Source organism: Condylura cristata, unplaced genomic scaffold, assembly GCF_000260355.1.
Source record: "Condylura cristata isolate star-nosed mole 26May11 unplaced genomic scaffold, ConCri1.0 scaffold00017, whole genome shotgun sequence".
In the NCBI taxonomy this organism is placed as follows: Eukaryota; Metazoa; Chordata; class Mammalia; order Eulipotyphla; family Talpidae; genus Condylura; species Condylura cristata.
The window spans coordinates 40,451,146-40,474,283 of record NW_004567118.1 but is presented as its reverse complement, the minus strand read 5'-3'; the positions used below and the strand labels follow the sequence as shown (position 1 = coordinate 40,474,283).

At 45.3% G+C, this 23,138-nt stretch overlaps 1 protein-coding gene across 2 annotated transcripts in view; it reads left to right on the top strand.

Moving 5' to 3' along the window:
* The first annotated feature begins 8,648 nt into the window (after positions 1 to 8,648).
* Positions 8,649 to 23,138, top strand: part of RFFL (ring finger and FYVE-like domain containing E3 ubiquitin protein ligase) — an 18,023-nt gene continuing 3,533 nt past the window's right edge. The window contains exons 1-5 of one of the 2 annotated variants that reach the window (XM_004684905.2): positions 8,649 to 8,836; positions 14,814 to 15,224; positions 18,190 to 18,273; positions 19,428 to 19,638; positions 20,759 to 20,782. In XM_004684905.2, coding sequence (XP_004684962.1) covers positions 8,657 to 8,836; positions 14,814 to 15,224; positions 18,190 to 18,273; positions 19,428 to 19,638; positions 20,759 to 20,782 — 910 coding nt within the window. In that variant the 5' untranslated portion in view covers positions 8,649 to 8,656. The remainder of the gene's footprint in view (positions 8,837 to 14,813; positions 15,225 to 18,189; positions 18,274 to 19,427; positions 19,639 to 20,758; positions 20,783 to 23,138) is intronic. The other variant, XM_012726377.1, reaches the window with a different exon arrangement.

Sequence of the window (23,138 nt, the reverse complement as noted above, 5' to 3'; positions counted from 1 at the left end):
CATGGTCTTTTAGTCACATAAAGAGTTGGAATTTTAATTCTAGATGTCAATAGGAATCTATTAACGAAAATAAGTGTGTATATTGGAAATGGGGAAGTAGATGGTACCTTGTGGAAATAGAATCCAAGAGGCAAGAATTGAAGCTGAGAAACTAGTTAAAGTTTTTTGGTTTTTGGGTTCTTTTTTTTGGTCCAAAAAGTCTTGTTAGATTCTGAAAATATGTTCAAGCACAAAGTCACTGCCCTTATGGAGTTTTTATTCTAATTAGGAAAGGCACTTAACAACTAAGTAAATGATACCGGCTAGTACTTATATCTGAAATTAGAAAGTGATATTTAAATTAAGGGATGAGTGACGAGGAAAAAGATAAGCTTGTGAAGTTTGGGGGAGTCCAGACAGGAGAAATAAACAGCAAATTCAAAGGGTCTAAGGAGGGAAATGTGAGTAATAGATGAGCGAGGGCAGTTAGACCACTGTGTGGGCAGGGGAGACTAACATAGGAGTGTGTGACTCTTCAACTTAAGAATGGTATTTAAGGGCCTCCTTGGTGGCACAGGGGGTTAAAGCACAGCACTACAAAGCTAGCTAGCCACAACCACTTCAACACAAGTTCTATCCCCGGCTATGCAGGTGAACCACATAGCACTGCAGACCTCTCCTAACCCACCCACTGCTCCCATCAGCAGTGTACTTCAGTCATTCGGCCTGTTCTGCTCCCTACTCTGTCTCTGGTGAATCCTCTTCCCCCGAACCCCCACCTCTGGCCTGTGCCCCAGTTCTCTATGCATAAATAAATAAATATTTTAAAAGAATGGTATTTAAGTCACCTGACTGGAGACTTCTCCAGGAAGAGAGAAATGGTGGAGAAGGCAAAGGGCAGCCGGAGACCATTGAAGCATTCATAACATTTAAGAACAGAGAGAAGAGGCTGGACTAACAAGAGGTTTTGAGGGAGAGGAAAACCAAGGAGTTCTGGAAGCTAAGAGATGATTAGAGGTGCTGTGCAGCTGCAAGAACAAATAAGTTCCCCCAAATTGAGGTTAATTTGAGTCCAAAAAACAAAGCAGAGACATCCATTAATCACATTTGAAGTTTATTAAGGGCAACTTCCATAGAGAGGGTCCTTGGTCCAGAGCCCCAAATAGGTGAAAACAGGATATATGCCACCCCCACACAGAGGGCATAGTATATGTGATTTTTTTGTGTGTGTGTGTGAGACTAATGATACCAGATGCTGGGGGTGGGGTGGGGTGGGGAGACATGCTATGAGCATTTTTGTTCTAAGATTAATAGAGTCACATGTAGATTATACATACGGGTTAGTACACATGAAAGAAACTATGGGGAAGTTGGCTATCCTCCCAGGGTAGAGCAGTTATTGGTCACAGGCCCAAGATGGTGTTGATACAAGAGGGAGTCATTGTGTCTAGGGGAGAGGGTGTAGGGTCAGGGTCTCGTACTGCTGGGAGGTTGAGTCAGATGAAGAAAGAGAAGCATTAGTTGGACCTGACTGTTTGGAATTCCTTGATGACTTTGAAAAGAATAGATGGAGTGGAGTGGTCAGAGTAGACTGGAGAAGGTTGAAGAGTGAATTAGAGGTAGAAGAAGTAGAATCCAATATTAGGAGAAATGTTGATGTCATAGAAAGAAGATAAAAGGACATGGGCTAAAAATGGGCATATTTGCGTGGTTTTTCAAAAATTTAAAAATATCTTACTAGATACAACTCATATAAGCTATTTAATAAAATAAAATAAAATAATGAGCACCCTACATTGTGCTTTGATTCACTGCTTTTCCTGGAGCTAATCAGCGCTGGGCAGCAGGGCAAACTGTGGACTGCTTCACAAATTTGTGCCGTCCTTGCCCAGGGCCCACACTAATCTATCTTGGTTTTGTTCCAGTTTTTAGCATATGTGCTGCCAAAGCCAGCACTCTTATGAACTGTTAATACTGGAGAAGTATACAAATTGCCAGTGTACAGTTTGATGAGTTCTCATAAAGTAAATATAACCAGCCTTCAGATTAAGTAAGTTACAGCATTATCAGAAGCTCCCTTGTGTGCCTTCCATCGACTGGCCTTCCCCTTAGGGGAAATGACTACCCTGGTTTCTTATACCATAAAGCAGTTTGCCTGTGTGGGCTTGTATAACTCTAACCATTTAGTATGTTATTTGTACCTGTCTTTCAGCCTGTACTTAAAAGATTCATCTGTACTTTTGCATATAACAATAGTTTGCTTATTCTCATCGCTGTCACAACAGTGTCCATTGCATTGAAGGACACTTGCATCTTTTCTGGCTTAGCTATCACAGTAGTACTGTTAAGAATGTTACTGTATACTTCTTAGGGGGAATGTGTTTCTGTTGCATATGCCTGGAAGTGGAATTGCAAAGCAATGGTGTGTGTGTGTTTGTTTCCAAAACTGTGATATGTGTGTGTATGTGTGTGTTTCCAAAATGGTTGTATTAATTTACACTTCTGGCAATGTTGGAGTTGCTCTGTGTCCTCAGCAACAGTATCTAGGATCTGTCTTCCACTTTAGCCAACCAGTAACTGTTGGGCTATAAAACACTTACTGTATAATTTGAATTTCCCTATGACAAGGGGAAAAGTTTTAAAAAATCTGGTCGATTCTGAAGTATACCTGTGTACTTATGAGTGTGTGTCACTGGAGACAGAAGTTTCAGGGGAAATGAGATGCCCGGTAGACACTTTTTTTTTTTTTTTTTAAAGATTTATTTATTTGTGCATACAGAACTGGGGTACAGGCCAGAGGTGCAGGGGCGGTGAGAGGCTTCACCAGAGACAGAGTGGGGAACAGAACAGGCAGATCAACGAAGTACACTGCTGAGGGGAGCAGCGGGCGGGTCAGGAGAGGTCTGCCACACCATGTGGTCTCCTCCGGGGCAGGCGGGAATCGAACTCATGCGGAAGTGGCTTCAGATTCTCAGTGCTGTGCTCCAACCCGCTGCGCCACCAGGGAGGGCCACTTTTTTTTTTTTTTTAATAGAGTCAGGGCACTCCTTGTAGCCTGTGAGTACAAGCTTTGAGGAGTAAGCAACCTAGTTTAAATCCTGACTTTGCTACCCTCCAGCTCTCACCTTTAACAAGTTACTTCCATGAACCCTGGCTTTCTCCCCTAAGAACAGAGAGATTAATATATTTTGCCAAAATTGTGAGGATCATAATACAGTAACACTAGGTAGTAGCATTCTTCCAGTGGAGAATGGCCAGTTTCTCCTTTACATCTTAGAATATATAATTATTTAGCGCCCTCCCTCACTGCATGACAGGTTAAAGCATAGCACTATGAAGCCATCTGCAGCCACTGCAGCATGAGTTCAATCCCTGGCCAGGGAGGTGACCCACCCACTTGCTGCTCCTCACTCACCTATTGCTCCCCTCAGCAGTGTATTTCAGTAGATCTGCCTGTTCTCCCCGTTCTGGTGAATCCTCTCACCCCCCACCCCCCATACCTCTGGCCTACAGTTCTTGTATGCATAAGTAAATAAATCTTTTTTTTAAAGTATGTAATTACTTATCAATTATTTCAAACAGCTAAGTGATATTGATAGTTTTCATAGCATTACTTTCCTCGGTCATTGCACTTGTACTTTTATTGCTTTTTAAGAATAATATACAAGATAAAGCCCATTGTGTATTAGTAATCGATAATGTAGGGTACTTTCCTTTATGCACATATAGCATATATGCTTTAAACAATTCCAGGAAGATAGTAGTGGCAGTAGTAGTATGACCCATGATACACTGGAGGTGATTCTGTAAACCTTGACATCTAGCTATTTTGTGATTTGTTGATTCTTTGAGAACTGGGGGCATTGTAACCAGGTATTTTACAAGCATTTTTTATAAAGTCTATAGAGTGGGTATAGGTATATTACTTCAGGATGTTGCTACCTGCACACCTATAACAATCCTGTTGTTGCTGCAGAAGGCAGCCCACAGAGCTGTTTTAGAGAAAACAGCTTGGATGGGAGCCTTGGGGTTGACATTACCACAGTAGTTTTTGGTGGATACCAATTAGCAAGGTGGTTTTGGAATTGCACTGCAAAGTGGCTCTTAATTTTCTGGGACATTGACATTCTGACCATTCTCCCCTCAATGGAATGGCCGTGACAAACACTGATCTGCTTAAAAGTAATTGTCTTGGGCATATGAACCAGTGGAGAAGTGATCGTTTTAAAAAAAAATTACTTAGGATTCTTAGGCTTAATAGGGAGAAATCACATTACCTCCTCTCTTGCCTCTCTGACTGTGGTTCTCAGCCTGTGGGGACAGGCACTCACCTTACTATACTGTTCCTGCTCAGCAGGGCTCAGACTCCCAGGATGTACAGCTAATAGAATCCCATGCTGGCTAGCCATTCTTGCTTCATTACCACAGGGACTAATCAGTTATCTTGTTCATATCAGCCAGCCCTGTATCTCCAGTCTTCTCCCCTCTAGGCAGAGTAGAAGAGAGTTTGGCAGGTTTGGAACAAACAGGAAGAGAGAGGTCAAAGACTGTTTTGAGAACTAAGTCGCCAAATCCATCTTTTCTGAAGAGGGTGAAGGAATTTTCAAGCCCTCAGTGGAAATTTATCAGTGATTTTCTTTCAAGATCAGAAGGAAATTTGTAGATCAGTGAAGGTACTCACAGTTGTTGGGAAGATAGCATACACCCACAGTTTACTCCATTTTCTTCAACCCTTTAGTAAAATAATCAGGTGCGTGTTTATGTATCTGAGGGATGAAAAAAAATATTCCCAAGAGCCTTGATGATTTCTTTTTGAAATTTAAAATGCTCTTCAGAAGTGGGAGAACCTCTGAGCATTCTTCCTTCTGCTACTGCTGACTGGCTTTCTTCTCCTTGTCCTTCAGGCCAGGGGTTTCCAGGGTTCCCCCAGGGATTCTCCCTTCTCTTCTGACCCAGGCTATCTAATCAGTGTCTGGCATTCCCTACTTACAGAAGGCTGAAGCTTCTCAAACCCTTATCTTCAACTGATAACCATGTTCCCCCTCCCCCTGTGCTGTATATGCATGGGCATGTCTCACAGGCTCAAGAGGTGTTCTTGACCTTCTTCCCAGCCTTATAACTCCTCCTGAAGTCATTATCCTAGCTTAAAGATTGTACTCGCTCTTTCCTATGGTGTAAGTCAGAGACCCTGGGATTTTTCCAAGACTTGTCCTTCCCCCATCTCTTCAGCCAATTAACAATCTTGCCAATACTGTTAAAGTTCTGAGGTTGCTCTTAGGCTCACATCATCTGCCTCTTGACTAATTAACTGAAAGTACCTTTGTAAAAAGATGTTAAGCTGGGAGGAACTAAGATGCCAACTGGCTCACCCTTGGTCATTTTCTAGAGGAAAGGAAAGAGGTCCAGCAGGGGGAAGTAACTTCATGATCCACAAGGCTCCAACCTGAGGCCTTTGTAGCTTCCTGTGATACAATTCGCTCACCCCAGTGGGTGTGTCTGAATAATGCCTGTGTTCCCCTCACCTGGGATCCCCCATGAGAATAGAAACAGCCAGTCATTGCAGTACTCAGCAGGCAGGTGGCTTAACAAAATCACTGAATGAAGGAATCACACAGTATTTTGATCTTAACTAACCACAGACTTGTTCACCAAAAACATTTCCCCGACTCACACCACCAAAAACATTTCCCTGACTCACTTGTCTAAAGACTTGAGTTCCCAGAAAACAGCGACCTAATCTGCCTTACCTGCATGTGATGGTGCACATGGATTAATAAAGCAAAGAGCCACTAAATAAAAGCCTTCTTATTGGCGAGGTTATTTATTAGCCAACAATAAATAGCCCTCTGAAAGAGAATTTTGTGATTCTTTGAATTTTTCGTCGATCACAGCATTTGACTGTTACACAAAGAAAGTCGAATCTAGAATTTAGCGAGAGGGAACCGAGTCCCAGGTCCTGCTTACCTAGTGAACTTGTTATAGGGCACCTCAATTCAGAGAGAGGCACCCCTGAAGCCCCAAAACCTGCCTGCTCTAAGTGGGTTCTGCCATCCGCCGCAACAAGACAAAATATATAAAGCTTTAATGAAAAGTGACTTTAATACAGTGAATATACAATATGGAACACAAAGAATATAACTTCTAAATCAAACACCTGAAGTTACCCATCCCCTCGTGGGCAAAAGTCAACCCAAAAGGGATTGGCCCAAAGCAAGGCCTGAAAGCCCGCCACAAGACTAAAGCACCTTCTGGCCGGGACCCATGGAAAAGGGTCAGAAATGGCCAGACAAATCTGGGAGGAAAAGAGCAAAATCAAAATCAATATAAACACTGCCATGGTCACCTCCCTACAGGTATCTCACCCACATCTGCCTTAACCAGTCCAGGGTCAGGAAACAAGCCCGGTTTCTTCATCACATGCTTGCTGCTCCATGTGGCTTCCTTAGGTCTCCTTCTCCATCTGCCTTCCCTCTCTTCTTCTCTCTCCTTTTTCTCTGCTCAGTTCCACCCTCCTTCTGGGTGGGGCAGGGAACCTGGAACTTCCCTTCTCCTAGGGACCACCCAGTTACAAACTGTGTTGCTGACCTCTAATAAGTCATAACCTTTCTGTGCTTCATTTTTCTCATCTGGATCTTCTTCAGATTGTGAAGCACTAAATGAACATAGTGGCAGCTACCAGCATTGTACAGTGTTCTAAGCTATAATTTCTCTGGCTTGGCAGAGGAAGTTTTCAAAATGGAAACAACCAGCGTGCACCATTGCGTTAAAGAACTACAAAATGTTTGGTTGGAGCCAGGGGAAGAGTTGAGGATGCAGCAAATAAAGAAGCAGCCACTAAAAACCTTGTACTCCATGGAAAGGAATCTGGACATTCTCCTGTCCGATACTAGGGATTCGGGCAATGAGGTTTTGTGATCTTACTTGCATTTTAGAGAGGGTGCTATGACAGTAAGTGCTGTGGGGAACAAAGCGTCAAGGAGTGGGCTGCAAACAAATGCGTAGGAAATGGGACAAGTCTGTGGCTAGTTGAGATCTAAATACTGTGTGATTCCTTCATTCAGTGATTTTGTTGAGCCACCTGCCTGCAGGGCACTGCAATGACTAGTTCCTGTTCTCATGGGGTTCCCAGATGAGGGGAACACAGGCCTTACTCAGACACACCCACTGGGGTGAGTTGTTACAACACGGGGAGTTACTTCCCCCTGCTGGACCTCTTTCTTTTCCTCTATAAGATGACCCAAGGTTGAGCCAGTTGGCTTCTTTATTTCTTTCCCTTCCTTTGACAAAGGCATTTTCAGTGAGTCAAGAGTCAGCAGAAAGTATCATTCTTTTGTGTGAACTGGTTATTGAGCAATAACTCCTAAAGTTACATTTATTACCTCTGTGCAGAGTTCAGGTTCAAATTGTTCAATACTGACTGCCTTGGTCTACTGAGAAAAGCATACTCTTTCTTTATCGTAACAATGCTTGGCATTTTAATGGACCCTCTTGCCATCTTTATGTTTACTCTGACATTTGAGGGATTGGAACCTCTTTGTTTGGTGACCTTAAAATTCATCAACCCCTTGGCCCTCCCTGGTGGCACAGCGGGTTAAAGCACAGCACTAAGAAGCTCAAGCCACTTCCTCATGAGTTCGATTCCCGCCTGCCCTGGAGGTGACCACATGGCGTGGCAGACCTCTCCTGACCCGCCCGCTGCTCCCCTCAGCAGTGTATGTACTTCATGGATCTGCCTGTTCTGCTCCCCACTCTGTCTCTGGTGAATCCTCTCACATTCTGCATCTCTGGCCTATACCCCAATTCTGTATGAATAAATAAATAAAAAAAAATTCATCAACCCCTTTGTTCCCATACTTGTATTTTATATGTAGAATGGAGATAATAATCCAAAAATCCCTTAATAAGACCACAGATGTACTGATTCAGCAAGGAAGCAAGCATTTGTTGAGTATCTGCTGTGTGCACAGCTCTTCCAGGATGTAGTGCAGGCATAAGTAAGAAGTGCTCTCTGCTCTGAAGGAATTGATGATTCAGTGGTAGGAAACAAAGGGTAAACATATCTGTGCACAAAACCATTATAGTTGCCATGGAAGAACTTACATAGGGTTGGAGGTACAAATAAAAGAGTGCTGCCCACAGAGGGGAGCCAAGGAACAGGTGGAATAGTGAAAAGAACATCGAGGCTTAGAGTCGAAAGACCTAGGTTTTCAGAATCTCAGTTTTTTATTCATTTGCGTGTGACCTTTGACATCTTTGAACTGAGTTATCTTCATCAACAGAAAGGAAATAATGCCTCATTCCATGGTCAGAGTGTGTGCATAATAAAGTTCTGTCTGAACACTAGGGGCAAAGCCAGGTTCCAGAATGAAGTGAGTATTAGGCTACTTCTAATTGGTGATGCAGGGAGACATTTTCTTTGATGCTAGATCTCAGATTAAACCAAGACCTGCAACCTTTCCAGCTTAGTCTGCCAGCTTGGCAGCTGCTATTGTCCTGAGGATGTCTACACACCTCTGAAGCACAATGGCAGCTGTGAGAGGAGCAGGCCTCACCACAGCTCTGACACTGGTGTGGACTGACTGTTTCTACACACCTGTGCCCTTGGGAGTGGAAACACCACTCGAGGTGTGTCTCAACTCTGACCTTTCCCCCTTTCTCCCTTGCAGCAAATTTTATCATGTGGGCAACCTGCTGCAACTGGTTTTGCCTGGATGGACAGCCTGAGGAGGCCCCACTGCCCCAGGGAGCCAGGACACAAGCCTATTCCAACCCTGGGTACAGCTCTTTCCCTTCTCCACCAGGCTCAGAACCAAGCTGCAAGGCCTGTGGAGCCCACTTTGTAAACATGGCCAGGAAGGTGAGTGTTGCCTATTTTGGTGCTCCAGCCTCAGGCTCTCAGGTAAGCCTGCTGACTCCATCTCTGACTCCTGCCAGGCTGCCTTTGCTGAGCAGTGCTGATTACTCAGACTTGTCAGGAAAGTATAGAAGAAGAGCTTAGAAGGATAAGCAAAGCCCAGAACCTCAGCCTCAATTTGGAGCTAAGGAGGCCTGAATTCAGGTGGCAGCTTTTCCACTCATTGTGTGATTTGACCTCTTGAGATTCAGTTTCCCCATCTCTAGAATCATTATACCCATTTCACAGTGTTGCGAGACTAAAATAAGCAATGGAGGGTGCCCAGCATGTCGCTTGGGTAACAGCAGGCACACAGTGTTAGTTCCTTTATTGACACCATAAAAGGCCTGACTGCAGGTTAATTTGTTCTTTTGTCAAAGGTGATGTCAGGTATGCCTCTGTATTGGAGCCCATTTGCAGTAGCAGATTGCACTCAAGGGCTGGCCCGCCTTGCTTTCCACATTATTGAGGCAGCTGTGGAATGATCCTTTGGGAATGGTGTGAGGGTCAGTGCCCAGGAGTGGCGTATTCTCTGTGGTCAGGATTGACGGGCTGCAGGTAAACCCTGAACTAGAGAAAGGATCCCTGCATTCTGCATTCTTCTGCAGAACGAGAGGCTTGCAGGCCAGAATGTGATGTTAAAGTAGTGATAATGGGAAATTTGAAAGAAAAAAAATACACTTTTTTAAAACTTCTATTATATATCAGGGACAGTTTAAAGCATTAACTCCAATGTAGTAACTCTGTGACATTGGTTTTCAGTCCCTAGATTTCCATTTTACACACGAGAAACTGAGACTTAGAGTTAACGTGAAAAGGGAATAACTCTTTGTGTCAAGTTCCTGATAAACAGCTTGAGAGACATTGAAGCTACTCATCCTTACCCTTCTACTTAGGTAGTGCCCCAGCATCACAGTCATTAAATGGCAGCTCCAGTTTTCAAATGCAGTTCTGAGGCCCAAAGCTATTTCCCAGAAGACATTCAACACATTAGAATTTCTGCAGCTTGAGGTGCTGACCACCCACCCACTCTGTGTACCAGGAAGGTGCTGGTCCCTTCCAGCACCTAAACATTTTGTCTGTGGGTGGCATCACCATAGTGCAGTGAAGGTGAGTACATTGCTGTGATTTGCCTGGCTGCCTAGTCACTGTGAGAACTCAACCAGAGTGGTGGCAGGTGGCCCAGGGTCTGTGGCTATGTGAGCAGAAGCGACCCTGTAAAACACGGAGTCAGTAGCTCGAGCCTGAAGTAAAGAGTAGAAGGCACCTCGTAGACACTCAGTCTTCTCACTGAGGTAGCTAGGTGGGGTGTAGTTTCAGATGGAGGTGAAATTGGGTTGTACTGGGCACTGAGCGTAGCATTTCAAATGCATGGCCTTATTGAATCTTACAACAGTCTGTGAAATACGAACTGTTACTTATAAACATTTCATAAAGAAAGTAAGTGTTCTGTTTAACTAGTATTTTCAGGGCCTCCTTAGGTATATTGAGAGTTTGTTAGGTGGCCAAGGGCTGGCTGTTTTTCATTACTTTATTCTGTGAGAAATTCTAGGAACAGTTGCGGGTTAAAGTGGCAAAGTCTGTTATCAAAAAAGGAATATGAAAGACCCTTGTTTAAATGGGGAGGTGAATTTGCAGTAGGTTATTTACACCTATTTTCTTTATATGGTTATCACCACATGATATGAACATGTTTGTAGATTACCCATCTTCTCAGATGGAATGTTGAATTAGTGATTTTGTCAGTTTTGCTTACAACTTTGTCCCTAGCGCATAGAATAGTGACTGATACATAGTAAGTGCAGCACAACTTTTTGAGTAGCCTTATTGGACAGCTTCTCTTTTCATGATTTTATAGCTGACCATTCTGTGCTGCTGGTTTTAATTAATGGCCCATTTCTATCATGCACTGGCTGCGAGAGGTGATAACTCTGTGTGACAGAGCTAAGACTTAGCTCTTTCCCTCAGAAAACTTACCAGCTGGGGAGTAAACTTTTTTTTTTTTTTTTATAAGTGGGGAGATTCCACTTAGGAAGATTCAGGTGCTGGCATTTGGAGGTGTTAGGTGATAATTCTTGCTGGATGAAGCAAAGCTTCATATGGGGTGCATTTGTGAACTGTATGACCAGAGTGCAGGGCACTTGAGAAATTACAGTCAGGTTGGGGTGAGGCGGTGATGGACATTAACTGCCATGGTAAAGAGTTGTGTCCTCCACACCACAAGGAACCTTCAGGAAGATTGGGAACAAAAATAGGCATGATTGTTCTCTTTCAGGTCGTGGATTCAGCTGCAGCAGGAGGGATGTTGGGTAGTATGGTAGGAATAGCATCTTGGAAGCCTGTGTGCAGCTGGTGAGTTCTCCATACCCAGCCTAGGGTGGGGGCTGACTAAAGCCTGTAGCTACCGCTTAGTAAGCAGCCATTGGTGCCAGCTTCTGTGTGAAGTATTTGTTCACCCATTTTACAAATGAAAAATCCAAAACTCAGACACTAAAGTGCTGAGCTATGAAGATAAAAGGACCTACAGCAGTGAAAACAGGTGAAATGCAGGAGGAGGTCAAGTGAAGATGACGGGATCGCCTTCTGGATGCCTAGGAGCAGGGCAGTGGTTTAAAGTAAGGAACTTCCCTCTGTGCCTCGGAAAATAAATTAATTGTATAGATACTGTATGTCCGGTGTTGCCTGGGCTAAGGAGATGGCGATGAAGGAAGGCATGGAGCTTGCAGATGGGGCAAATCTGCAGGAGTACGGAGATTAAAAGTCTTTCTTAACAAGAAGCACTCTTCGTGTGAGAGGGGAGTTCCAATTTCGATGGAAAGGTGGTCATTGTGATACTGTTTTCTTGCCAGAAGTGTGTGAATTAATTCCGTGCAATTCACAGTGAATTTTGTGAATGTTAAGCAATGTTTTCTCCTATGAGAATTTTTCATTTGTAATTTCATGCTTAAGTGGATCAACGTTATCTTAAGGGCTTGGCATTTAACAGCCACAAGCTTTTAAAATGTCTTTTTCTAGAAATGTTTGAATTGAAATGATTACATGGATTCTGCTGTCCTTTTTTCTTTGCTTCATTGTTCATTGTGGTCAGTATTTTGCAGTGCTCACTGGGTACAGGACAAAGATAGCATTAAAGACATTACAGAGAGAACATCATCTGCCGCCTTGGAGTTTCTGGTCTTGGAGAGAAATGGCAGGCTGTAATTTTACCACAAACTCAGTATCCATCTGTACTGGTAACACCTACATATGGTTCAGCAGCAGCCCTGACAGGTTTGGAGGCAGTTTGGGCCTGCTTTAGCTGCACCAGCTTGAGGAAACATGCTGGAAACATGGAAGAGACACCCAGATCTAGGAGTGGAGCTGTCCTGGCGCCCTAGCGAAAGCTCCGAGAGGCAGAGGTGGGGACAGATAGAAGGTGACCGGTGCCTTTTCTTGCGTGCCCCCCTGTGATCTCATTGGACTCTTACAGCAGTCCTCAAGAGGCCGACCTTCAGCTGTGTAGGATCTGAGAGGTTATGTTTTACGAAAGTTCCCTTATGAAAGGGGCTGGCTGGATTTACTCAGACTGCCCTTTTTTCACCCAGTGGGCTGCAGGAAGGAATGCCTGGTAGGGTGAGAAAGTGAGCCTGGCCTGAGTTAGGAAATACAGGTAAAGAGGCACAGTTAGAAGGGAAGGAAAGGGGAACAACACAGTCAGGCACCCCAAAGGCAGGGCCTTTTCAGGCTTTTGATGCTGCCAGGGCAGTTCTGGTATTTCCCAGACACATGGGCTCAACCAGTTCAGCTTTCATGCTACCTTGTCACTCAGTCTGTTTGCAGCCTTTGCTGGGTTTATACACAGGTATTTCCTTTGTTCATTCAGAATATGTTTGTTGACAGCTGTTTCCCCCTTCCTTTTTTCCTTTCTTCTTTCCTGCCTATGCAAGCTGGGATTTTAGCCTGGAGCACTATCTTGTGCTTTTGGGGTGTGCTTCAGATGCGGGCTTACTTCAGAGTTCCTGGTGAGCCGGGTGGGAGAAGCTGGGTTGCTGCCTTTACATTCTGATCTTCATCCACTAAGCCACACACATTTGAAGAAAGAATAGAGGGTTGTTTAAATCTGACTGATTGAGCAACTTAGGCATTTTAATTGTGTCAAGCTATGTCTTTTCAGACTGCAGTGACTGAAGCAGTATTCCATGTCAGGGCCTACAGCTTTATGGTACCAAAACCTATTCATTTCACTATCATTCATCCTAAAATAGAAAAGCTTTAGATATGAATGAGCCCCCAGTACCCCGTTAGCATCCATTTTCCAACTGGGTGGCTGCTAATCCCAGAACCGTTTCATTCAGTGCAGCATTGCATCCTTTTAAGTTTAGTCTGTGAACATTTTATTGTGTGGTTATAACTGTATAGAGAATGAGAAGGTGTGATATATGTTCTTTTGCAATGCCTTCTCAGTATTATTGGGCAAAACTGGACTGTAAACATTCTGTCCATTTTCCTGTACCACACAAGTGACAGAGAGAAACTCAGTAGAACTCTCAGCCATGCAGACTAACACCTCCACCTCACACCAGAGTGCTTGTGAGCCCCACTGTGGGCATACAAGCCTTGGGCGTGCTCTTTAGCTTGCATAGCTCTCTATACTTACAAAGAGGGAGCAGAAATTCATTATGTCTAAAGCTCCATGGGCTGAAAGTTTCTTTTTACAAGATTAGTGAGTGTGCCCTCCAGGATCATCCCAGCATGCCCAGGAGTTACCTCTCCTGTGGGAAGGCGACCCGTCTGGGCCAGAGCAGCCCCCAAAAAGATGTCACTGCTCACTCAGCTTATGGGGCAAGGGATTGGCTTCCTGTAAGTTGAGCAAGGCTTGCAGTGTTGTGTTGTCTGCGATTGTGGGAGTAGTTACTGCCAGGCGGTACCAGCTTGCCTGCCAGGCGCGCTTGTCACCCATCTGAGACACTTTGTACTTTACAAATGAGAATTCACTAAGCATGTCCAGAGGGTTTCCTGGAGCTGTCTAAATATTTGTCTTGGATATGCTCTTCTGCACCAGTGAATTCCCTTCCTGAGGAACCTGGACACTAGCTCCTGAGGATTGGGTGCTGGCTCAGGAGTTTGCAGGTGGAAAACCAAGCCTTCGACTCACTAGCACTGCGGCATTGCAGGGGCTGTTAGGCAGCATGACCCAGGGAAGAGCTCGATTGTGAGCACTGACCTCCTGCAGACCTTAGCGTACATCCCGGGCCTGCCCTTGATCAACCTCCCTAGGCCTCTGGTGCTTTGCGAGACAGGGAAAAGTACTTGAATACTTAATGTGAGGGATTTCTTTGAGAATTCATTGATTGGGAAGCTGAGTATAGCTCTACCTAGAGGAGTGCCTCAGGAAATTTAATTGATAATATTAATTGACTACCACCATCACCCTGGTAACCTTTATGCATTTCTTGGCTCAGCAAAGAAGCATAAAGAATCATAGGTTAGATTTGAGTCCTGGCTGTCATAATTAGGTTGTTTTTCCTAGCAGCAGTAATAAAACACTTAAACATTTATGTAAGTGTATTGTCTCTTATCTTTACAGCTATCCAATGAGTGAAATACTTTTATCACCCCTGTTTTACAGATGAGGAAACTGAGGACCAGAGAAACTAAGTTACTTAGCCAAGGTGATACCAAGGAAATATAAGGGGGAGACTTGATAAAAATGCAGTACTTTTGACTATAAAGCTGATGATACTCTTAATTCCAGCATTCATTTTTCTGTCACATGAATAGAATAATCCTCCAGTAGAAAAGTAAATGTAGTGTCCTGTACATGAATACTCAACTCAGGTTCCTCCTCAGAATGTGCCAATACCACAGAGGCCTCCGTAGGTTTGGCAGCCGACAGCTCCCATCCCACTCTGTCTTGTTCTTGCAATCTGACATGGTGTCCTCTGCCTCTTGGTCCAAGCAGCAGACCTGCCTGGACTGTAAGAAAAATTTCTGCATGATCTGTTCGAACCAAGTGGGGAATGGGCCCCGCCTCTGCCTTCTCTGCCAACGATTCCGAGCCACAGCCTTTCAGCGAGAGGAGCTCATGAAGATGAAGGTGAAGGACCTGCGGGACTATCTGAGCCTCCATGACATCTCTACAGACATGTGCCGGGAAAAAGAAGAGTTGGTGCTCTTGGTGCTTGGCCAGCAGCCTGTCACCTCCCACGAGGGCAGGACTCGTGCCTCCACCTTGTCCCCGGACTTCCCAGAACAGCAGGCCTTCCTGACGCAGCCGCACACCAGCACAGCGCCTCCTACCTCACCCAACCTCCCCTCCTCACCGGCACAGGCCACCTCTGGCCCCCAGGCCCGGGCTCAGGAGAATCAGCAGGTATGGCCCTTTGCAGTCCGCCAGCTTGAGGGCTCACTTCCTCTCGTCTGCCTGGTGAGAATAGAGTGTGAGGTTAAGTGTCTTGACTGTATGAGGTCTTTCCTCCACTGATGATGAATGAGTGGTGTTTTCAGGACATCGGACTTAAGTTTTCTCTTTTTTCAGATGATAGTACATTGTATGGCGTATGGCGGCGTGTGGAGGGAGCAAGGGGTGTGTGTGTGTGTGTGTGTGTGTGTGTGTGTGTGTGTAGACAAAATACAAATACAGTCCAGTTAGACATTTCAAAAAAAAAATCTGTTTGAGAAATATTTCAAAAGAATTCTCATCATTAGCTTTCCAAATTTAGTTCTGTTCAAATTGCCCTCCAACTTACCTTCGTTGTGGCCTACCATAGCTGAATGAGCAACTCGGGTTCCCTAGTTATCCTCATAGAAAGAGGAAGAAACCTGGAGCTGGAGGGTGAAGGGCAAGTGGAGGGTCGCTGTGATGAAGACACAGGCTGCAGCTTTGCCCTCACTGGGCAGGCAGCCATGGTTCTGTGTTGACAGGGAGCTGCCCTCACCTCCAGGATGGCCTGCCGATGGCAAAACCTGAAGATGTACCTGAGAGCAGGACTTTCTGTCCTTAGAAAGTCCCTTCAAGAGGAAAGGTAGGAATGCAAACCACTGTTGGATTAGAGCACAGCCAGGCGTCTGGCCTAGCCGGCGGCATCTCACGCACACACAGGGCCTTAGTGGCCCTGTTTGATGGCTTGGCGACCCAGAGATACACTTCCCAGACAGTTTGTCACTGGCTCCTTGGTCACATTGGGCAGACTTTGAGCCCTCTGTGATAGGTGGGATTAGTCCTCCCACCACTTTTCCTCTTGCCAGGGTGTTAGGACGGTCGGCTGGAGGGATATCCCATGTAATGAGCTCTGAGCTGCTTGTGGCCAGCACAGCACTCGTGTTGTCAGTCTGTAGCAGGATGTGATGGCCGCTGCCACTTGTTTATGATCACTTCCTGGGCCGGGACTGACACCCTCCTCCCCCCCCCCCCCTTCAGCTCCTGAAAGGCACTAGGGCATAAAGGCCAGTGTGCTGGTGTAATTTACCTGCTGTAAACTCACTTAGCTCCCTGTTGACATGTCTTCTCCCCAGCTGGCCTTTAACTCTTTCCTAGGCTCTCTTACTCTGCCAGGTATGCTTTACGTCCATCATGGCTTCTCTTGACTTGGTTCTTTTTCAATGCACCTCACTGATCATGAGCTAGGAGAGGAACTTGGAAATTTCTTTTTTTTCCCTGAAGAACTCTGGTGAGTTTTTTAGTGAAAGGAGGAAGTTACAAACTATTGATCAATAAGTTTTATACTGTACCTACAGTTCACAACCTGTACCAGCTTACATTATATACTTTTCCTCTGATGCTCTCAGAGGGTCTTCATGTCAGCTCACATCCGCTGTTCTGATGAGACCTGTGTTTTTCAAGGCAGAGAAACTGGCGTGAGGAAGTGAAGTACCTTGTGTAAGGCTCCCTGAAATTCCACTTGTGCGCTACACCTAGAATGCATGCAGGTCTCGGTGCTTGTTCTCCCAGGCACTTTCCTTTATCTTTAGTGCCCTAACAACAGTTGCAAGGGAAGCAAATGTGTGGAATAAGCAAAAGTAGAAAGAATTTGTTGAGTTTCCTTTAACCAAGTAGACAAACTGAAGAGAAAATATTTTGTAGCTTGAGGAAAACGGATATACAAAAGTTGTCTGAGGAACAGGTTAGGTGCTGAAAATCTTTTTGTGACTCCAAGATAATACTGTTCTGGAGACCAGAGGGTACCAGCTTACAAAAAGCTAAGAGAAAACTAGAGGTGTTGGTGAAGATGCCGTGTTAGGCACTGCAGCTCCAGACAGGTGAGCCGTGCATATGGACTTGCCATCTGAAACATCACTGGGTGTGGTGATGGTGGTGATTTCTGCTTTTCTTTTCTTTTTTAATTCCTTTTTCAATTTTTTATATATCTATTTACACTATTGTTCATTTTTATATATTTCTGCTTTTCTGTGGTAGCTGCTGGCCTCTTAGTTCCATAATCTTGGGTGACTGGTTTCCCGTCCCTCTACTGGTACCTGGGAACTCTAGAGGAAAAGGCCCTGACTTTACCCAGGCCCTTTGGAAGGAGCAGTGGGTGGAGGAGCCTGGTTAAGGGGTTTGGACTTAATAGGTGATGGAATTAGGAGGCTCACAGTTGTAACTAACTCTTCTTTGGCAAAACTTGAGGAGTACCTAAGGTGAATCTTTTGAGAATGAGAATCCTAAGCATAATGAAGCCCCTTAAGCACAGTCATTTGTCTTCTGTAGTCTTAGGCTAATAAATTCTTAGATGCATTAAAATAATTTTTGACTAGATTTCAAGACAGCTTTTCGTATAATGCACCCCTGTGGTTGAATCCCACTTCTAGGGTCTGTGGACAGTAACTGGCCAAAAGAGAGGAAATGGAGTCGTGAGGGTCTGAGGAAATCAGGGAGATGCAGTGTGGAGAAGGGAAGGCACAATAAGAAAGTTTGCAAAGCAACTGTGGACTGAGGGGTAAGAGCAGGGGTGATGGGTGGATGTTACAAGGACAGCTTTGGTCGTTGTCAAGAAAAAAACTTGAAGAAGGCAAAAAGCAGGCCTGCAGTGGAGCGGACATGTGATTTTTTTTCACTTGGAGTGTTCAAGCTGAGACTAAGTTGACAGTGTGTGGCTAATGCCAGTCTGATGGTGGACGGAATTAATGCATTCTTGCTGGAGTTGAAATCCATTTATGTGTTTCTCTTCCTGATGAAGTCAGTAATAAAGCACAGGTACTTGTAATGCTGTTGTGTGAGGCTTCAAATCTCTGGGGGAGATGGGAAGGTGTTTTGGATGTGGTGTGTTCTGGGAAAAGGCCGCGCCATGCAAAGCCTGGGACGTCTCTGTGGATGTGATGGCACCTTTCTCTTTCCGCAGGCCAATGGCCATGTGTCTCAGGACCAAGAGGAACCCGTCTACTTGGAGAGCACGGCCAGAGCACCTGCTGAGGATGAGACCCAGGTGGGGCCTCTGCTCAGGTCTGCTTTTGCCTTTGCCCTTTCACTGGTGTTCTTAGGCTGTTATTAGGAACAGCTCAGCAGACTCAGAAGTGAGAGAGATTGGTCTGTGATGGTCTCAGGATGCTGTTTTCAAGCCGTTTCAGCTCAATTTTGATTCCGGCCAGGGAGGTGACTCACATGACACAGCAGACCTCTTCTGTCTCACCTGCTGCTTCCCTCAGCAGTGTACTTCATCGGTCTGCCTGTTCTGCTTCCCACTCTGTCTCTGGTGACTCCTTTCACCACTTCTGCACCTCTGGCCTATACCCCAGTTCTATCATAAATAAATAAATCTTTTTTAAAAAGATGCTGTGTTTAGGGGTGGAATTTAGTGTTAAATGTTCCAAATTGACCTTCAAAGGTGCCAGGGCGTCAGTGAGCAGCTGTGAGCTCACAGTGAGACCAGGGCCCTCCCTATGCTATTATGTTTCCCATCTTTTGGTTTTCTAAGAGCTGCCAGAAGGTAGATTCTTAGTGCTGCTGTGCAAATCTTGTCCTTTTCTTCTGCTTCTAGCACACAGTAACCACTGTTAGGGGAAGGAGATCAGTCAGTCAGGAGAAAGGATGAGAGGGAGTTCAGGCCTCAGCCATCTGGGCCACAGAGATAGGGTCAAGGTTGCTTACCAGGGACGTCTGCTTCTTCCACAGGAAAGCAGAACTTTCTAGAGAGAGGCCAGCTTCATGCTAGTGGTTTCTTGTGCTGCCACGTTTAATCTCCATAGGATTCTGTGCAACCTGTGGTGGTATTGCTCTCTCCTCTGTGGAGGGGCAGATGGGGCTCAGAGGTAAGCCGTTTGCCTGGTGTCATTCAGCATTAATTAGTAGAAGAGTCAGGATTCAAAATGAATCCGGGCCCTGGGGCCCGGACTGGTGCATCTGCTACTCTGTTGTACTGATAGATTGTTTTTTGTAACTGGCTGTGCCTGGGCACAGAACTGTGAGTGAGGAAGAGACTGCTTTGCAGAGCACCATGCTTGGTGTTCTTCTGCCTCCATGCCCACTCTTGAGGCCAGTCACTAAAAGTGTATGGTGTGAAGAGAGTTCTGGAGTCCTGGGAGTGAGCGCATGAGGGCAGGGAAGCAACTGAGCCCACCGATCTCATCTCTGTTTTTGCAGTCTCTCGACTCAGAGGATAGCTTCGTCCCGGGCCGGAGGGCCTCTCTGTCTGACCTGACTGACCTAGAGGACATTGAAGGCCTGACTGTGCGGCAGCTGAAGGAGATTCTGGCTCGCAATTTCGTCAACTACAAGGGCTGCTGTGAGAAGTGGGAGCTGATGGAGCGGGTGACGCGGCTGTACAAAGATCAGAAAGGACTCCAGCACCTGGGTGAGGGGCTCTCTGGGGGCTGACTGCATAGAATTCTGGAGTGGTTGCTGGCACCCTAAAGGCATCGGCCCGATTAGATGCTTGTGCTTTTAGCTGACTGGAGTTCCCTTACTTATTGCACCATCTCCTGAGAGCTGCCATTTCAGGTGGAGTGCCAGGGCTGGTGGCAACCTATGAAATAAATATTATGAGCATCCCCTTGTGTGTTGAGCCAAGATAGAACTGAGATTTTCCTGGTCTAAGTCCATGGTCTTTTCCCATCACACATCATTCCCGCCTTACTAGTACCTACCATGATACTTCGACCTGTAGCAAACCTTGGCTTCCTAGATGATGAGAAATTATCTGTTCTGCCTGCTCTTGTTTGTTTCCCAAAGCATTCTATAGGCTGTTATTTTCAGGCAAGGCCCAGCATTGCTTTGATAATCTAGGTTTATGGTCAAATGAGTTCAGGAAAAAATAATTTATATTATATCCTGTTAACTAATATATGGTCAGTATTATAGGAAAGGCAGAGAAATCTTGCAGAAGAAAAACGTGTTTAACTGTTTTGAATTCAGCACTTGTAGAAATGATTTTACCCAGAACCTTTTCTCTTTTCTCCCATATAAAATGATTTGGCTCCTACAGGTGAACATTTTGATTTCCTTCATTATAACAACAGGTATGGTCAGGTTTCAAGTTCCCCAATAGCCCAGGTCCCTCCATTAGAATACATGTGACTAGTCACCTGATCACACTCACTCTTCCCTTTGGACTGAACTGCCTAGAGTTGTGAGGACCTGGGGAGCAGAGGAGCTGGCTCCACCTGGGAATTTTATGTAGACTTTCCTTCTGACAGGAAGTGTGTTCTTGACTCTAGCACCAGCTTCAAGTACTTAGGCCACCTCCTTCCTCCCTGGCAGTTCTGGTCATGTGAACTGGTAATAACACTGGCCACTGGTGTGGGTGCTGAACCCAGAAGTAAGGCTTAGAGAGTAAGGAACAGGAAGTCAGTTGGGTGGTTGGGCCCATGATCAGCCTAGTTCCCACGATGATGGGGTTCCCTAAGTGACACAGGTAGTCAGAGACTTCATCATGTCATGACTTCCTCAGATATCTTTTTTTTTTTTTTTTCCAGTGTGTGGTGCTGAAGACCAAAATGGTACGTAGCTGTGTTTGAGGATAAGCTTAGGCTCTTAGCCTTCTCTCCTGTTCCTCTTCCCGCCCTGACTCCAGTCCATAGTAAGACTTGTGAGTAGATGGCTGTCCTGAGAGAGGGCATGGGACCATTCACCAAGCAACAGGGCTTCTCAGCATCTCTAGAAATTCTTGTTCTCCCTTCCTGTGAAGGAAGACATATCCTCCTACCTAGGGGCAGACCAAAGGACCCATCTCCGGGCCAGAGCTCAGCAGCCTATGTTTGTTAAATACTTAGCAATGCAAATATTTGACACCTGCCATGCTAGCATCTATTACAACCCTGGCACTTGGTTCATATTTTAACACTTCTGATGGGAAGGTACCCTTCCAGTCAGTCCTCACTCAGCTCTGCTCCAGATGGACAAGGCCTGTGTGTACATCTTTAGCAAAATGCATTGGGGTATTTAAAGATGCTGATACTGACCAAGATGGCCCGAGATTCTATACAGGGTGGCCAACTATTGCGCACCTCTGGGGGCAGGTCAGAAAAGTGTCAGCTCTGGTGCTCTCTGGCCAGAAGGTCTGTTTCTCACCTCGTGTTAGGTCACTGGGCCTTCTGGTGCTCTCAGATAGCACACAGCACTCTAGCAGCATCTGCTCAAGGCTACATGCTTGTGAGTCCCTCCCCAAGAAAATGTTCTCAGCATAGTGCAGGGGCCTGCAGGGTATTTTAGAACTTCTTTAGATGATTCCCATAATTAGTTATTAAGTAAAATGGTCTATTGCCCACAGTGGGGCCATCATTCTTGCTGGCATTCTCAAGAGGTGAGTCCTTGGTTCCCCTAAACCATTTGGAGTTTTGGATCCAACCAGTCACCTGATTGCAAAATCAGGCTCATCTACTTGGTGTCTCCTTTATTTTTTTCCTGAAGGTATTTGTGTGGTTTAATCTTTCACTGTTAGGGCCCCCAGATCCTCATGGGGTAAATAAGTGGCTTTAGTGCCTCTTACAGCCAGACCACCAAGTGTTTCTTGAACTTTTGAATAGTCCAGAAGCTGAAAATGTGCAGATGCCACAGAGTACAAGAGTTCCCTGTGGAGTGGCAGAGGGGAGTGGTGCAAGGCTGCCTGCGCACTTCACACTACCACTTAGGCAGGGCACGCTGGGGATACTGGGGTTTTGGACATGAGACTTAATTCTGTTTCTACACCTAAAATAGGAAAATATGGTAAGGGTGTTTTACCACTTACAGGGCGGTTAGCAGTGACTGAGAACTAGCTGTGCACTGAGCAGTTATTATTGGCCCTCAGAAGGCCCACCTACCTGGGTTTGAGTCTGTTCCTGTACATAGCAGCTATGTGGCCTTGCCCGAGCCACTTACTTCTGGCTTCAGTTACCTCATCTGTGAAATGGGAGTAATGAAAGTACCTACTTCATATTTGTATATTCAGTGAGTTGATCGATCAACCGGCAAAGCTCCAAGGACCACGCCTAGTGTGGTGCCTGGTTACATTCAATATCCGAGTTATGATTCCGTGGAGAGACCTTTTGTCAGACATTTAGTGCCCACCTGTGACTAGAGTTTTAGGAATTCAGAGATAAATAAAAAATTTATCTCTGAGCACATACCAAATGCTAACTGTATAACTGTAGAAGCTGGATTTATTGAGTGAAGGAAAGCATAGTTTCATGGAGGAGGAGGTAGGTAGGCAGACTCAAAAATTCTAATCCGGCCCTCCCTTGTGGCTCAGTGGATTAAAGCACGGCACTAAGAGGCTTAAGCCACTTCCGTATGAGTTCGATTCCCACCTGCCCCGGAGGAGATCCACATGGTGCGGCAGACCTCTCCTGGCCCGCCCGCTGCTCCCTTCAGCACTGTACTTCATAGATCTGCCTTTTCTGCTCCCCACACTGTCTCTGGTGAATCCTCTCACCCTCCACGTCTCTGGCCTGTACCCCAGTTTGGTATGAATAAATCTTAAAAAAAAATTCTAATCCATTGTGATAAGTAGTCATGGGGATATGAGGAAAGTTCTGTGGTAGTGTTCAGAACACAGAGCTGGAATCTCTGCTAGTCTCTTCCAGAAGAGACACCCAGGGGTAGTTAGTGGGAATAGCATAAGGGACATCATAACCCTTGGCTTTATTAAATTGGGGACATTTACAGTAAGCCTTGTGATCCTTAATGAACCGCTTCATCTCTAACTTTGCCAAATCAGTTGTCTTTTCAGTATGTTCTGATGCAGGGGATAATGAATCCCTAAGTGCCACTCCCTTGGTTTGATACCACTGCAATTTTCTGAAAATTATTTAAATTCTGAGGAGACTCTGCCTTCTTTAGATCTTGTGTTCTGAGATGCATTTGATCCATGAATAC